This window comes from Hevea brasiliensis, chromosome 17, assembly GCF_030052815.1.
Source record: "Hevea brasiliensis isolate MT/VB/25A 57/8 chromosome 17, ASM3005281v1, whole genome shotgun sequence".
In the NCBI taxonomy this organism is placed as follows: Eukaryota; Viridiplantae; Streptophyta; class Magnoliopsida; order Malpighiales; family Euphorbiaceae; genus Hevea; species Hevea brasiliensis.
The window spans coordinates 5,250,731-5,268,428 of NC_079509.1; the positions used below are offsets into that span (position 1 = coordinate 5,250,731).

General features: G+C 34.3%; 2 protein-coding genes and 1 pseudogene across 2 annotated transcripts; 2 read left to right on the forward strand and 1 right to left on the reverse strand.

Annotated features, from left to right (window-relative positions):
• Nucleotides 1-2,526: 2,526 nt before the first annotated feature.
• On the forward strand, nt 2,527-6,534 carry LOC110670184 (probable aminotransferase ACS12; annotated as a pseudogene).
• LOC110670214 (uncharacterized) lies at nt 4,935-6,112 on the reverse strand. Its single transcript, XM_021832191.2, has 2 exons — nt 5,303-6,112; nt 4,935-5,042 (listed from the first exon to the last, which is right to left on the reverse strand). Exons 1-2 carry the CDS (start codon nt 6,110-6,112, stop codon nt 4,935-4,937), a joined length of 918 nt encoding a protein of 305 aa, XP_021687883.2.
• A 1,220-nt stretch (nt 6,535-7,754) lies between the features above and the next one.
• Nucleotides 7,755-8,843, forward strand: LOC110670216 (zinc finger A20 and AN1 domain-containing stress-associated protein 1). The gene has a single exon (XM_021832194.2). The coding sequence runs from the start codon at nt 7,837-7,839 to the stop codon at nt 8,395-8,397; it is 561 nt and encodes a 186-aa protein (XP_021687886.2). The 5' UTR covers nt 7,755-7,836; the 3' UTR covers nt 8,398-8,843.
• The last annotated feature ends 8,855 nt before the right edge of the window (nt 8,844-17,698 follow it).

Here is a 17,698-nt window from a genome sequence, read left to right on the forward strand (position 1 = left end):
ATTTTTAATTACAAATTTTAAAAAAAATTTAAAAAAATTAAATTAAGACGATCAATTTGATTTTTTAGTTATAATCAAACTATACTTGGCCTTAATCTTTGATCCATTTTAAAATTTACTATTTTTATGATAAAAAAGTAATATCTTTTATTGTCTAATTTATTCATATATATATATATATATATATATATATATATATATAGGAGCAACATCCATGATGGAAAAATAATGCATAGAAGCTAAGATGCAGCATTCCAAAATGATGAGTGGGGAAGTCATGAAATGAAAGGAAATATGGAAGTTTCAAAGTAAAGAATGAGATTGGTACCCTCCTATTATTCATAACTTTGTCTAAAGACTAATCAATCATGGGCAAAATTTAAAAATTTAAGATGTATTTAATATAAGTTTTGAAATTATATGAGAATGAATTTAATTATTATTAAATTAAATATTTATATTAAAATATATATATAATTAATTAAAAAAAAATATATAAAACATATAAATTCATATATAAAAATTTAATTTAACAGTAAATACATTCATTTTTATATGAATATAAACTCTCTTTGGACATTCTCCAGAATTATAATCAATTCCTCCTTTCCCACCATGCAAAAGGGAGTCACAGTATAATTATTACTCAAGTCATCAACGCTCTATCATTGCCTTTTCTTTTATTCCCTCCTTTTTAAACACGATACCTATCATTAATTCATTATCATTCAATGGCATTTCCTTCTTCTGGTTACAACTTTCAACTTTTGGGTTTTGCGCTCGGCATTTCAGCAGCTCAGCTAAGGCCTAAAGTTGGCATGGGCTCAGCCCATTAGATGACGGATGTTGTTGGCCCTGAAAGACAACGCCTGGCCCATCACGCAATAGGGATTCTTTTCTATGCGAGATTTTTTTTTTTGACAAAATGTATATTTAGAATTTTTAAAATTATGTTAAATAGCCAGCATAAATTTTTAAAATATTTTAAAGCCTAATTAAGTCTTTTAATTTTTAAAAAAATTAAATAAATTTTTTAAATTTTAAAAATAAATTAAATAAATTATTTTACTATTTTATGGATGAAATAATTTTTTAATTTTTAAAAATAAAAAAAATTAAATTATAATTTGTCTTAATATAATCCGGTCAAAGTCATGCACGGAGACCTTTTAATGCTTGAGTTTTCATCAATAATAATGCATATCTAATTTATAATATTTTAATTATAATTTGTCTCATCTTATAACAAATTAATAAATTATTATTTATATAATAGTTTAAAAAATTATCTACACAAGTTTCTTAAATTATTCAAAAAAAAATAATTTATTAATTTATTTTATAATAAAGTAAATATTTATCAAAATGTTATAAATTACATACACAAAATTATTAATGAGTATCCTATGAATTATAAGATTTTAGTTTATGATCTTAGATTTTTATAGAGATAAATTATAGTTCATATTTTAAAGTTAAAGAGTATACTCATCCCAAAATAGTAAAATGACTTATATAATCTATTTTTGAAAATTAAATGACCTATATAATTTTTTTTAATTAAGAGTTTTTTTTTACTCTAAAACACTTTAAAATTTATATGATTATTTACTTATACTTTAAAAATTAAATAATTTTTTTTTATTTTTAATTAATAAGGCGATAAATAAATTAATATATAGTGCGGGCAGCAAATATCCCTGAAGTTAATTTTTCATTAAAAAAAAAAATCATAAGTGTGAGTTAAGATCAAGGTGAGATGTCCTACATTCATCATCTTGTTATGTTATGGAACCAAATTGATTTTTTCATTAAATTTAATGAAATAAATTAAAAATATGAAATGAAATTGTTATATATACATAAAAATTTATTTTTATTTATATATTGAGCTCATGAGACATTTATCAAAACAATGGATTATGATTGCCAATATAATTAAATAGCATAAATTTGTGAATTCTCCTTTTTTTTATTTATATAATCGAGATAAAGAATTAAAGAATAAAAATAATTATTGAATTAATTATTAAATATAAAAAAATAAAATTATCTTATTAATTATAGTTAAAATATTATTTTAAGTTTTAAAATAAGTAATTTTTTATGAATTATTTTTTTAATTATTATGTCATTAAATATTATAAATAATAAAAATTATTTTTTTATAATTAAAATATTAAATATTATTTTAAAAATATTATCGAATTAGACTTTAGTTAAATTAATAAGGTAATCCCTTTATTGCATTAAAATATTTTTAGAGTAATTTAATCCGGTCTGTTTGTATTTCTTTTTTTTCATCTTTGAAAAAAAAAATCATATTAAATACAGAGGATGATCTCTGAAATTAGACTGAAACTTCAATTAACATGAAAAAGGAAGATCAAAGCAACTTGTGTTGCGCTGATAGACAACAACTTAATATCTCGATTTAGAAAATAAATAAATAAATTCACTTAGTTATAAAAAAAAAAAAAAGCTCAAGTGGTACATGACCCTGACCCAAATCCCACTCGAAACTCAATAAACCGAACCCGACCACCATCCCCGGCGACCCGCCGGAGCCACCGGAATAAGACTTGTAGTGGCATTTCCAGGTGTAGTCCAAAGCAGAGGAATATTAGGTTCTCTACTCCTTTGCGCTCTCTTCTACTTACTCCAGCTCTACGTCGAACGACGTCGCTCTCCAAATCCCTCTTCGAACCCTCCGTCGCTTTCCGCTTCATCTCCAAACCTTGCGGAGATCCCCAGTTCGTCTTCGCGGTCCAATTTATCGAGTCGGGGATCCATTGGCTCGGTTTGGGCATGTATATCGACCAAGGCGACGTCCATTGCGAAGCCTAATGATTAGGTATTATATTGGGCTGGATAAGGTTTCGGAGAATCCGTATGATAGAACGAGCAATCCGGATGGGATTATTCAGCTTGGGTTGCCTGAGAATAGAGTTAGTGTTGGTTCTCTTTTTATTTAATTTTTGTTAATATTCACCATTCTATTTTTTGTTTTAATTGGCTGCTTTGGGGGATTCAGTTATGTTTTGTTTTGATTGAGAAATGGATGGCAAAGAATCTGAGGGATTCTATAATGGTAACAGACGGTGGTGATCTGAATATTCATGGTATCGCGACATACCAGCCGTTCGATTGATTGATGGAGTTGAAGGTGATAAAATGAAGTTCTCTTTTCTATTTTGATTTATGATTCACTTGATTTTGTGGTTTGAGGATAACTGGAAGTACTTGCTGCCATTATAACATGGATTCTAAGTTAAATTTTAAGTCATCTAGTCGCATTGACAATCCTAATCTGGTGTGTTAATCTAAATGAGCCATTGTTGGGGGATGGCTTGGTTTGAGACCTTCTAGGTTCTTTGATTTTTGAATTTTCCATATGCTTTTGGTTGTTCATCATTTTAAACTGAATCGGATTGTCACATTATGAATGTTGTTGATATGCATTGGCTAATATAAATCTGTCTATGCTGTATTGTTTCAATGATTTGTTATATTCTTTATGGACTTTACAGGCTATAGCAAATTTCAAGTCTCAGGTTGTGGGAAGAGCGGTCTTATTTGACTCATTGCAGATGGTATTAACTGCTGGTGCAACTCCTGCAGTTCAGATTTTATGCTTTTGCTTGGCAGGCCACTGAAATGCATTCCTTGTTCCAACGCCATATTACACTCTGTAATTTTTATTTCTAACTCGAGCGTATTATTTTCTAAACAAATGCTGAAGCAGTTAGTACATTTAACTATTATTTAAAAATTAGCTATTGAAGTTGGTCAGGAAAACAATCTGCAGATTTGATAGAGATGTGACATGGATAACAGGAGTGGAGCTGGTGCCTTTTCACTGCCGCAGCAATTTCATATTAAGTGTCACTACTCTTGGACAAGCTTAAAATCAGGCTAGAAAACGGGGATTAAAGGTTCCTGGAATATTGATTTTTAACCCTTCAAATCCTGTTGGCAATGTACTGCCGCAAGAAACACTCTTTGACCTTCTAAACTTTGCCCAAGAAAGAAAAATATCCACATTATTTCTGATGAAATATTTGCTGGGTCACTGTATGGGAACCATGAATTTGTTAGCTTGGCCCAAATTCACGAGCATGAAGATTTTGACAAGAACAGGGTTCATATAATATATGGCCTCTCAAAAGATCTCTCTCTTCCAGGATTTAGGACTGGGGCTATCTATTCCTACAATGAAAATGTCTCAACTATATTTTCTTCTATTTCTGCTCCAAGCCAGAGACTACTAGTTTCAATGCTTTCAGATACAAGATGCAATGAGGAATATATTGAGACCAATAAATGGAGGATTAGGGAAATATATGACTTGATTGTTGAAGGTTGCAATCAATTAGGAATCAAGTGTGTAGAAAGTAGTGTTGACTTCTACCGTTGGATGAACTAATTGTTTCTTACAGTGAGAACGGAGAACTTGACTCATGGGATAACCTGTTGAATCTTGCTAAGATCAATGTAACTCCTGGTTCAGCCTGCCACTACATAGAACCAGGACAGTTCTGGTGTTGTTTTACTACTCTAACTGAAGAAGACATTCCTGTAGTCATAGAACGACATGCAATGTTGCAGAAACATGCAAGTCCCCTGGTAGAAATGTAAAATTTTATAGTGAATTTTGTCAGCCATGATTGCTGACAGCATTCCTATATAAGAGAGCATTTTTTTTTGACAATCTACGTGGAGAGTATCAGCTACTGACTTAATGAAAAAGTGGAGAGTATCAGCTACTGACTTAATGAAAAAGTGAAATTCATATTTCTTGAACTTCACAGTAGTCAACATGTGGTTACATTATGGAACTTATATTGTTTTCATTGGAAGTTGATGGCTAAAACAAATTGGAAGAGAAGCTTCGTGGAGAGAACTGAATGCAGGGTTATTCTGAACCAACCGACCTATATCAGTTTCAGTTTTGGATGATGCCTCTTCGTCTGCAATCCTCCAATCATTTTGATGCCAGCACCAAAGACACAGCAGGCAAAAGCTTTCCCATTTATGAATTCCTGATAATGACAGATGCGATCAAGTGAGAGCAAAAGTTGTTTTCTGAGTCTCTTTTAGAAAATAGCAGATCATTAATAACATGATTTTTTTTTTAATTTAATTCATGATGTTGCCAGAAGAAGATGGTTAAATATTTTTGCTCATTGCTTTTAATCGCTTTTTCCTTTGTATCCTTCTTAGTAGTTTAAACATAGCTTAACTTAAGAAAATAGTCTTAGCATTAATGGCACTGAAAAGGAAGCAAGAACTGGAGATTTACCATTGATAGATTCTTTTTTCTCATTTGAACAGCTTTTCTTTGGCAACTCCTTCCTCGGCTCATCATTATCAATTCTCCAAGTGTTGGTGGCCTCTTTGCCATGGCATTACTGCAACTCTCATGATCAAAATGCTTGTTCTTTAGCTCTAGTGGAGTGTGGGAGCCGTTATTGGAGTATTCAACCTTTCCAGGAAAACCAGAATTGGGTGGATATAATGGAAAAAGACACTCCAAGAAAGAAGCACCTGTAAGGCTTGAAATGTCAGTTTCATAACTGCTTGCGCTGCTGTCAGATTCAGAGGCAGATGAGGAAGGGATTTCTAACTGGTCATTGATATCAATTTTTGAGGAAGTTTTTAGCACTGGAACAGCGGTAGAAACTGCTGATGATAATACCCGGCAATTTGCCAAGAGAGAGGGTGCTGAGCTGAACGAATCATCAGTTTCAAAGCTGAATGATTCAAGATCCAAGTCAAACGTTCCTTTATGCCTGTGATTGTCATTGCCACCACTCTCCTTATTGTCAAAATTGTAATCATTATGCTGTTGAGAGGCTTTCCAGGCTGTAAGAGCTGAATCTATTGATGGCTGTGAGAAACAGGACAGAGGCTTTCCAGGTTTTTCCTTCCAGTTGAAAGGAACCGAGGCTACAAGCTTTTCTGGAGATGGTGGAGCTAGAGTAACTGAAGAAACCACAGGTCTCCAGTCCTTTTTCGCTACTCCTGGCCTTTCCTCCCAGAGAAACGGAATTGATGGTGGTTGCCTATTGTACTTTGTTTTCGAGGGTTCAATGACTTCATTCTCCGCCATTCTGGGAACAGAAATGTGAAGCTATGATCTCGCAATGTATGGCAACCTGACGCCTGAACTGTTCCTCTTCGTGCATATATATAGCCGCAAATATGGTTGCAATTGCAGAGGTGTGCTAAGTTATCTAAACTTTGCCTTCTAACTGCACCATTTTTTCCAAAAGAGGAGATTAGGCGTACCAGCTCTCTCTACTTTCACATAGGCTGGCAACTTCTTTATGGTTTTGGTGCGTAGAATTTTGTCCGCAATAATATCCAGTCTGGGAGATTATTGAGTTTTTTTTTTTTTTTTTTAATAGGGGATTGGAGATTCAATCTAGGTTTGCCAACGGAATTATATTCCTTTAGTTATTAGATCTATGCCTTGGAATTATATGTCATTAATTATTAAATCAAGCCAAATTAGGCATAGAGTATTTTTCATACATAAAAAAGTGTTATTTGCAATTATGTATGTGTGAGATTCTTTATAAATCACGAGATGTATATGAGAGAAAAAAAAAAAAAAAACATTGTTTTGGTTGTATTTAGCTATCTTACTTTTATAAAAACAAAAATGAAAAAAAATTTTCTTTTCTCTCTCTCTATATATATATATATATATATTTATTTTATAAATTGTGCTTATAAGCCTTACAAATTTTCCTAACAAAAGTTGGTTCTAGGCAAAACACTCCTTAGGCTAAACCGTTTGTTTAAAATACTTTTAAAACTTATAACGTGTTAAAAAAAAAAAAAATTTTCATTTTAGTCCTTATAAATTAGAATGATTAATTATTTTATCGTATTATTCTCATTTAATTTTATAATTTTGCTATATATTCTCATTATATTTATTCTCATATCCACATTAAAAAATTTATTTTCTTGCAATAATTAAAATAAATTATTTATATTAATATTAATAAAATATTTATTTATTTAATTTAAAATTAAATTATATCATAATGTAATTGAAATATACTTTGTTGTATCATAAAAAAATATTAGGTAAATATAATTTATTATTTTAGAAAATAATTTAATGCTTTTTTAATCATAATAACTATAAGTTACTCTTTTTATTAAATGAGTCATCTACTTATCAATTAATAATAAAGATTTCAATAAATACATAACTATTTAAAATATTAAATATTTATTTAATTTTCTTAAATTAAGAAAAACAATCTTTTAGCATTTAGGCTTCGTTTGTTAAAATATTTTTTTAAAAAATATTTTTCACATTTTTAGCATTTAAAAAATTAAAAAATTTTGATTATTGAAAAATAGTTTTCAAGACAAAAGTAAAATTAAGTTATTTTTAAAAAATTTTTTTTATTTTCAAAATAAAGTCATTTTCAAATTTTAATAATCTTATTAAGATTTGAAAATATTTTATACTTATATAATATAATCATTAATTTAATATTATAATTAAATAATAAAAAAATATTTTCATTGAATAAATCATTTCTACAAAATAAATGAAGCCTAGTAATATTTATAATCTACCTAGTTAATAACTTCATTGAACAGTTGCACGTTGGGCCTATATGATGGGCCAGAATCATTGCAGTCCAAGACATCCCTTGGGCTCTAAACTTGTTGCTTTAAGGAATAAACCGACTCTGATTTCGATTTGATATAAATACCCTAGCCGCCGTCGTCGCCAAGATTAAACAAGAAAAATTCCTCTAGGTCTTGAAAAAAAAATCGAGCGATAACAACGAAAGAACGCAGGATATGGAGTCGCGTAAGGGCATCGATTCACAACACTGCGCCGACGGTTGTGGTTTCAATGGATCGATAGAAAATCAAAATCTTTGCTCAAAGTGCGACAAAGAAGAAATTGAAAAGGAATCCATGGAGGAAACTTTGAAACCCACATCGCCGCCTCCACCGCCAAACGTTCCCTTCGCATTCACGAAATCGAAGCCTCGTTCTGTTTTCTCTTTTAATACTAAAAATATTCCCGACTCAAAATCTTTTTTTGGTTTTTCTTCGAGTTCTAACAAACAGTTTTCTTTTTCTGCTGATTCAACTGTTGAAACTTGGATTTCTCCTAGGGTTGATGCGAGTAAGTTCCTTTTCGGTTCTTCAACCGGCAGGAAGCGTGTGTGCAGTACCTGCAATAAGCGGGTCGGGTTGACCGGATTTGAGTGCCGATGCGGGAATTTGTTTTGTGGAAAACACCGGTACCCGGAAGAACACTCGTGCGGCTTTGATTATAAGGCTTATGCACGTGAGATTATGCTCAAGCAAAATCAGGTTTGCGAGGCTGATAAACTGCACTACAGAATTTAATCGAAACCTTTTACTAGATTTATCTACACATTGATGCGACCCTTATGGGGATATATTTCCATACTCTTGGTTCCATCTCCTGCAACTGCGATCACGGATCTGTTGTAGTTATGATCGATCTTAGACGGAAATTTTATCAAATAATTCTTGTTTGTGGCGAGTGCTTTGTTGAAAACTAAAAAGAAAATGCCAAGTTCATTATAGAAAATGGCAAATTCAAAATATAAGATAAGATGATCGCATCAATATGTAGATAAATCAAGTACAAGAAAATTTGGGTAAGCTCATTAATCTTTTTTCTTTTCTTTTCTTTTCTTTTCGTTTAATTTCTTGTCTGCTTTTTATGAGCTGGAGTCCTTGTAGATCCTTGTTATTATGTGGACGGGCTTGTAGTTTTTTGTTCATCTTAAATAAGAGGGATTGTATATATTTCTTATCGTTCTAAATTATTTTCATTCATTCACATTCCTTTGATTGTTTATTTCGTTGTCGAATTGCTTGTTTTACTAAATCGCATGGTTCAACTACTTGATTGTAATTTTTAATTTGTAATATTGTATGTATTTAAGTTTATTTAAATAATTCTTAACTTTTTAAATTATAATTTATAAATATTTAGATTTTAAAAAAAAAAAACTGATGAAACTATCATTTATAGGTTAATTTTTATATTCCGTTCTTACACTTTGTGTTATGTTTTACTCTTTTTTTTTCGTAACTATAATTTATTATGAAAAAATTTTTGAATTTTAATTTTATTTCAAAGATTTTTAGAAAATTTTTTTCTTTATTTCTTTTTATATTAAAAAAAATTAATTATTTCAATCACTATTTATTAATATGTTATGACAATGATTTATCTTTTAAGAGTAAGAAAATTTATTTTTTATTAAAAGAATTAAAATTATATTTATAAACATCATTTTATTGCAAGTTAATGGATTTTTTATAAATAAAATTAAGTTTAAATAATTTTTAATAATAAATTAAAATTAAAAAACTGTGCTAAAATTTAAGGATAAATTAGAAAAATTACTTTGATAAAGAGTATATATTATTTAATTAGTAAAACGACAAAAAGCAGATCCGTACCAAAAGTTTAACAGCAAAAATCCTAAAATTTAAGATAAATTATAATTTATCTCTTTAAATTTATTTAATATCTGAAATTAATATATCTATTTTTAATTAAAAAAATTACATCATTCAATTTTATTTCATTAATAGAATAATGTCGTCATTTAAATTAAATATAAATTTCAATAAATCAACACTTATTAGGCATCTATCCAAGTTGGCAAGCTAATTTATTGCAAAATTTCTACCTGATGATAAGGTAGGAGAGTCACTTTTCTCACTTCTCAGTCCATACAATATTTACAGGTGTTTTGATTCTCTTATCAAAAGTATTAGATCTTTTATATTTACGAGGAGATCTCTTCCTAAAGAATATGTTCAAGCTTCTAAGATTGATCAATTTTTCACTCCAGAGCTTCACTGTTGAACAGTATGTCACCTTAGAGATTCCTCATTTATTAATCCCTAAATAGAGACAAGAAGGATACTCTTATCTTCATTTTGGAGCCGTTAGATTCATCCTTAACCTTCATAGCAGAAGAGGACTTTCAGTAACTGCCAAAGTCTCACTACTAAATATTCATTTCTTACAGTACGAACACGTTGTAATAGAGACATGTTTGACTACACTACATGTTGGGAGTGTAGTACTTACATTTTTCCCAAATTACATCTTTCTGAGAGATTCACATTTTTGTTTGAAAGTACAAGTATAACTCACTAGAGCAGAGTAAGTAACATCATCTATGATGGTCACTCTTCATCATCAGATTATTTACCAATCACAAGATCATGCAGTAGATCTTTCTCAAGACTCTGTTTCCAATGATGCTTTGTTAGTTCTAGCTGACACCGAGATGACTCCTATGATCGTCCAAATACCCAGACAACTTCCAAGAAATGAGCTTGAGCAACTCATTCCAAAAGTCCAGTTAACCAATTATGAGAAGCTGCATGCCACTATGCAGCCCATCCAGATTACTGAATCTTCATTAAAAAGAAATGCATATGTGTAACGACCCAACCTATAGGCCGGACCGGCACTAGAACCTGGGCCAGCTTAAAGCCCTCAAGGCCCGTAGTAAGCTTAACTATTCCTCAACCCATGACTAGACCCACAATTTAGGCCCAATATGCATATAAAATAATTTAAATTAAACTGTTATAATTTTATTTCGGGCCAACTTAGCCCAGTAATTATCAGAAACTAAAATTAGGGGAGCCCAGCTCAACCCTGTTACATTATTTATAAACTATTTAAAACTCATAAAAATTTTTCATTTATTAATATAAAAACTTAAATTCTTACAGTCCCTGACAGGATTAATGCTACTACTAGTACATGCGGAGTTTTAAATTATAAATTTAGACAATAATAATACAGTTAAGTAATTTTTTCATAACCTGCGAGGAAAGGAACAAGTTATTCTGAAAAAAAATCTCCTCCTGTAGCTTGGAAAAATAAGGTGAACAGAAATGAGCGTTCGACTCAGAGAATAAAATATCAATTTTAACCATAATCTCTATAGTTATCTAAAGCTAATGCACCATGTTGAGTGAAATGCAACATCGTCATAAATTTCATACAAATCAAATCAAAAAGGCAATTTGGACCACTCACACACCCGATAATGTCAAACAATACATATATAGGAGCTGATCCCCAATACAACCCTCTTAATCCAACCTCTGCCAGCGAAGATCTCAAGCCATACTTTCTCTTAATAAACCAAATACGAGTTCCCAGCGAAGAACTCAAGCCGTGTCTACCCCGAAGGACTGGGTCCCAGTGAAGATCTCAAGCCGTGTTTACCTGTCTTGTCCATATCCAACACCATACCACATGCACGCCAATGCACGCACACTGCTCCAAATTACCACAAACAACATCCATGACACTTTAACAGTTGTGAATGCAATATAAAACGTGCCTAGAGTTCTTTGTGTTCCTAAAACTCCGAAGAGGCATCAGTTAGGGAGTACAATTTAGGAATGGTAGTAAAAGGCTGAAACTACCTCTTATACTTCAATCCCTTAGGCAGGATCTTTAAATGTTTCTCTTGTTGGTATAAATCAAAACCAATAAGAAGGTCCTTGTCTGAAAAATCAGAACCAATGATTTTGGTCCATAGGATGCAGGTTGGGAAAAACTGAATACCAATGGGGTGTTTGGTAATAAGATTTGTCTTGAAAACATTTCCATCTGTAGCTCTGAAGTACTCTGTATGTGGAACCCAATGGTCTGAAAGGAGGATGGCAGGGTTCATCATGCTTTTGTGAGTTCATATGTCTAGAAACCCAATAACATTAATGGGTCTCTCATATTTGCTGGGCAGGATATGTAAAGGAACCAAAGGTATGGGAACAGTGTTTGGGCCATAAGTAGAATAGTTGGACTGGATGTTTTGGGCCAAATAGAAAGGGTAATGGGCCTCAGAATCAGGCTCTAAGTCTTCTAAGGATGGAAATTGGAGTTGGTCAAAGTCATCATCATCTGCTCCAAGAGTAGACATAGTCTCTTCATCTGGTCCTTCCTGTTCTAAGAACAGTGACTCAACATCATCATCATCCAGAGACACATGGGAGGCTTGTTGAATATGTTGTATGAGCTTTAATGCCTTATTTGGATTTTTAGTACAATTCTTTGCATAGTGGCCTCTGTTGCCACAGATATAACATCGATCAGTCTTGTGAGTACCCTGGCGTTTTCTCTTAAAATACTGAACTAATCTCTTTCCTCTTGGATTCTTAGAGGAGTATTTTTGACTGGGATACTTCTATCGATGTTTCTTCTTCTTTGTTTTGCACACACAATTTGTCTCCTTGCATTTGATAGCCAAATGCGACTTTTGACATACATGCTTCAAAGTCTTGCTGTTATTAATAATATCCCTAAATAGCTTCTGTTGTTCACACATCTTTTCTAGGCAAGCTAATGTCATTTGATGGATTTCACCAATTGAGATAGTCTTTATGTCTTTTCTGGTTGCTACAAGAGACCGGTGTAATTCTGGCTATAATTCTTTTGAAAGAGAGGCAATGTATGTGTGATGGAGATTAATGTCATTAAATTCATTAAGGAGATAAAACGTTGAACCATTCTCTAGTAATGTCTTTCAATATCAACTCTTTTAAGAGAGCAACAACGCATATCAAAAAACTTCTGGCGTAGTTGCTTATTATACAAGGAGGCATCTCCTAGAAACTCAGAGAAAATGGCATTAACGGCTTGCAGAATAGTCAAGTGGCAAAACTGGGTTTGTTGGTAATCTCCAAGGGAGTCAAAGCAGTCTTGGAGGGATCCAATTGCTTTAGAAAAGAATTCTTTTAAAACAGCATGCGAATCAGCTCCCTCTCTAAGCATTTGGACGTCTAACCATGCTTTGAACTCAGCAAGGCGATCTCTCCATTTGGATGGAGGGATGTCATCTAAAGTGAACCACGGACCAGAGCTAGGTTTAGACTGTTGTTGGGTATTTGGAAGCTCAAAATTTAACTCCACTGGTTCATCATCCGGAATTTCCACTTGGGATTCTTGAGTAGGAATAGGACCTGTGGTTGTACCACTGGTGGAATCTGTAGTAGGGGCTGGACTCGTCTGGGAGGAAGTCGATTGTTGTCGGGGAGGATTAGCCATAAGTAAGGTTGTAATGTCCATGTTTTGACTGATTTTCAGTTGTAATCAGAATTTGCCTTTAGAAATAAAAGTCTATCTGTTCTTAAATCCATGGCTTTCTAATTCTCTTTCTTTTTCTCCTGAAACCCTAAGAAGGTGTATTATACATGTATAGCCAGTGACACGTATGCTCTGCATTTGCCTCTACAGAGGATCCTGTGTATCAGAAATGTCTCTGTAATGATATGAATTGCGACGGTCTCTTTATTATACATACATGCTAAGTACAAAAGGGCTTCTATCCTGAGAGTACTTATGTAAAAGGAAGCGGCATTGAGCATGAGTGCGATGTATGTTTGTTAAGGAGCTCCTGGCTCTAATAGTTCAAAAGCATTACTGAATGAGGAGTATGCTGGATTAGGAATAGCTATGAAAGGATTTTGTATCTTATGTGGAGAGAATGGGCTATAAGGGATAGGTGTTTTGGGTGGTCTGTGAAGATCAACTTCAACCTGGGCTAACTGCTTTTTCAGCCTTTTGATTTTTGCTTCTTTCTGATTGAACTTCATACCAAACTTTCTTTGCTGAATTAAGGATCGGAGATCCTTATCTAATTGGGTAATTTTGGCTTGTAAGTCCCTGTACATGTTTTGGGCAAACAAAGTGAAAGAATCCACCTTTTGATCAAGAGTGTGAGTTTTGGTGAGGACTTTATCAATTTTAGAATCAATACGCTGCAATGTCTTGTTTTGGATTGTTGCGTTCTTTGTTTGCCAGTTTAATACTTCTTCTGCTTGGGTAATTGGTACTGGTTGACCATTAGCATCGACCTTGGTGGAGCATACAAAAGGTCTCGTAGAGATCTTTGTCTGCTAGTCTGTTTGTTGTGTCAAAGGAGAAAAGTCTGCCTCGTATGAAGCAGGAGAAAATATCATACATGATTGCATGACTGATAGTGCAAGCGGTGGAGTAGACTTCAAAATAGGAGGAGGAGGATAAGAAAGTCCTTGCTTTCTGAGTATTTCTAATGCAAGCTCGTAGACAATAAGGGGATTCGTTTGCTTAGTATGTTCATGAATCCTAGAAAAAATGTGTGAATAGCATAAGCTATTCAGGGATATTATTGATAACAGCAAGACTTTGAAGCATGTATGTCAAAAGTCCCATTTGGCTATTAAATGCAAGGAGAAGAATTGTGTGTACAAAACAAAGAAGAAGAAGCATCGACAGAAGTATCCCAGTCAAAAATACTCCTCTAAGCATCCAAAGGGAAAGAGATCAGTTCGGTATTTCGGGAGAAAACGCCAGGGTACTCGCAAGACTGATCGATGTTATATCTGTGGCAATAGAGGCCACTATGCTTCTCCCAAGGAAGAATGAAAATTCAAATTACCACAATCCTTAATTAAATTAGATTTTTATAAAATTATAGTTTTCGAATCAAAGGAAGGAGTTTCCAAAATGGTGTAAGCAACAAAGAATTTTGGTTCTATTTATAGCCACTAATCTAGCTTATCACCTTGGCGATGGGATTTTGCTAAACCAAGCGTTCACCATTAGTGTTTTTGAAAATGAATGTGCATGAATGCTCTTTAGGGAAGTGGTGATAGACTCATTTGGATCGTAAAGCAGATTGGAATAGGTTAAGTCAAACTCGGGATTAAATAGAGTTAATAGTCTGTATTCATGAACAAGTTCGAAATTAGAATATAGGGAGTTGATTATAGTCTTTCCTTACTTAAACTGTAAGGGGGGAAGAATATAACACCCCTGATTTTTTATATATTATTATTGGGCTTCGTGTAGGTATCCTCAATTCGCGAAAATTCGACGATTGGCAGATCGCAAATTTCGGCCGCATGCACTCTGGAAAAGTCTCGAATTGATCGAGATTTTGGCTACCCCCATTGTCGACGTCCCGAAAAGGCCCTCAAGTCGGAATCGGCAAAGGTAAACCCGAACCTTGTTTTTTCGTAATTTTCTAGTGCTTAAATAGGATTAAAAATCCATAAAATATTCGTGGTAGCTTAGAAAATTACGATTCTTTTTGCAATAGCTTAGTAATATTGCTAAGGACCGCGGGGCAAAGTTTTATAATTTTTAGAGCTTGTTTGGGCAGTTTTTGCAAAAATGATCAATAATAAGGACTAAATTGAAATTTTGCGTATTGTGATGGGTGATTGATTTGATGGGCCCAAGAGGGGCTGTGTGATATGATTGAACTGTTGATATATGGATTGTGAATATAGAAGTGCGTTTTTAGCCCTTTTGCAGGTTGGGTAGGTCCTAGGTCTAGGAGACTCACGGATTTTCGACGACTTAGGACGTATTGGTCTTTTTCTTTGTTTGTATTGAGTCGATTGTATTAAATAATTGTAATATAATTGTCGTGAGCTGACCTTTCTTCCTCCGCCCAGCCGCCACAGTGATTGTCGTCAAGTCTGTGAGTAAAATATTAATTTTAATTGTAATTTCGATATTATTATATGTTCAGCATGCCCATGCATCACTTATATGCATATATTTATGTAGTTAAACTCTAGGCACGATTTATGATGCATTGATAAATGTTAAAGTGCCATGATGTTGTTGTGGTAATTTGGAGCAGTGTGCGTGCGTTGGCGTGCGTGTGATGTGGTGTGGACTATGGATAGGAGGGGTAGTCACGGCTTGAGTTCTTCGCTGGGACCCTCGATTTGGCTTATTAAGCGAAAGTCCGGCTTGAGTTCTTCGCTGGCACCAGGTTGGATTTAAGAGAGCTGTATAGGGGATCAGCTCCCATATGTTATGATTGATGCTACAGGGTGCGTGAGTGCTCCAAATTACCTTTTTGATGTTATGATGTGAAAATGTTGTGGATGTTGCATTTCACTCTACAGGGTGCATTAGTTTTAGATAGTTATAGAGATTATGGTTAAAATTGATATTTTACTCTCTGAGTCGAACGCTCACTCCTGTTCAAAAATTTTTACAGGCCACAGGAGGATATTTTGTTCTGGGTTAACCTGCTTTTCTACCTCGCAGGTTGTTTATCAATATTTGTGTAATTTTATTTACTCCTAGAATTTTCGCATGTGTTATAAATGTTTATTTGAATTTGGTCTGTAATATTATTATCATGTTGGACCTGTAAACTTAATATTTTAAGTCTGTTTTGATGGATTGGATGAGGGAGCTGAGCTCCCATTTATTATTATGTTGATAAGTATGTGGAGGGTGAGCTGAGCTCCCCAATGGATTGTTTATCGTGTTTACAGGTCGGGTGAGTCGAAAACTCCCCGTTGGAAAGTCCATTTTATGGCCGGACTCTGTCCGTTTGTTTTCTTGAATTTGGGCCCAATGGGCCTTAGAGTTGGGTTAATGAATAGTTAAGGCTTACTACGGGCCTCGGGGGCTTTAGGCTGGCCCAGGTCCTAGTGCCGGTCCGGCCCATAGGTTGGGTCGTGACAAATGTGGTATTAGAGCTTAGGCTCCAGATTCTTAGGGAATGTTGTCTAAAGTGTTGGGAAGAGTCTACTAGGAGTCACATGCGGAAATATAGGGTCCACATTCGTCTTGCATTGTCATCTTTGCTTTTAGTTTCTGCTCCATATGTTATGTATAAATATGAGTCTATAGAGCATGTAATGAGCGCTTTGAATTTACGTGGGCTAATCTCGCTGAATTTCAGGAAAATGCGTAGAAGCAGGAGAGCTGCCACTGCACCAGAACCAGATGTGCCTGACGAGGTGTCAGCACAGGATGAGGCGCCTGCCCCGAGGAGGCGGGGTAGGAGGCCTAGAGCTGCTCAAGTAGAGGAGCAGCCACCCCCAGTACAGGATCAGTCCTTTATGGCACAGGGTCCCATGGACCCCATGGCAGCTACTCTAGCTGGTCTGCAGAGAACCATCGACATGATGGCGCAGTATATGGTCCATCCTCCACAGCAGCAGCAGTCCACCGCACCAAGAGGAGAACCTTGCAAACAGATAATTAATTTCAAGAAGTTGGTGCCTGGTACTTATGATGTGTCAGACGATGCATATCGGTTTTTGGATTCCTGACGTGCAGAGCAGTCTGATTGACTGATGGAAGACTGATAGAGTGTATGCAGCATGTCATGGGGCCTATGCCTAGACAATGGATGAATGACTACGTGTTACCCCGGATGGAGGGTTTGACATGGGCTCAGTTTGTGGAACTGTTCATCAATCGGTTTGTGCCAGAAAGTTTCAGAGATCAGAAACAGTGGGCTTTTGAGGCCTTAAGACAGAATGGCAGGTCTGTAGATGAATATGCTACAGAATTTCTGGAATTGAGCAGATATGCCCCTGCAGCAGTAGCTACAGAAACTATGAAGGTGAAGAGATTCCTAAAGGGGCTTGACAGGAGGTATGCGAACCTGGCCATGATGTCTAATCAGTCTTTTGATGTGGTGGTTGATCGAGCCAGACAGATTGAGATTAGCTATGCTGCGGATGACAGCGGAAGAGCAAAGAAAAACAGAGCAGAGGGTTCCTCAGGTGTCCCTTCCATGGGTACTCCGGACAGTGGTGGCCAGAGTAATTACAGAGGAAAAAGCAGGAACAAGAAGAGTGGTTTTAGACACAAACCTCGAGGATTCAGACC

Bases quoted from the DNA above. Each gene is read 5' to 3' on its own strand.
- LOC110670216 (XM_021832194.2), top strand. From the start codon at position 7,837: ATGGAGTCGCGTAAGGGCATCGATTCACAACACTGCGCCGACGGTTGT.
- LOC110670214 (XM_021832191.2), bottom strand. From the start codon at position 6,112: ATGGCGGAGAATGAAGTCATTGAACCCTCGAAAACAAAGTACAATAGG. The intron at 5,043-5,302 runs GTAAATCTCCAG...TGTCATTATCAG, and splicing joins GAAAAAAGAATCTATCAATG to GAATTCATAAATGGGAAAGC.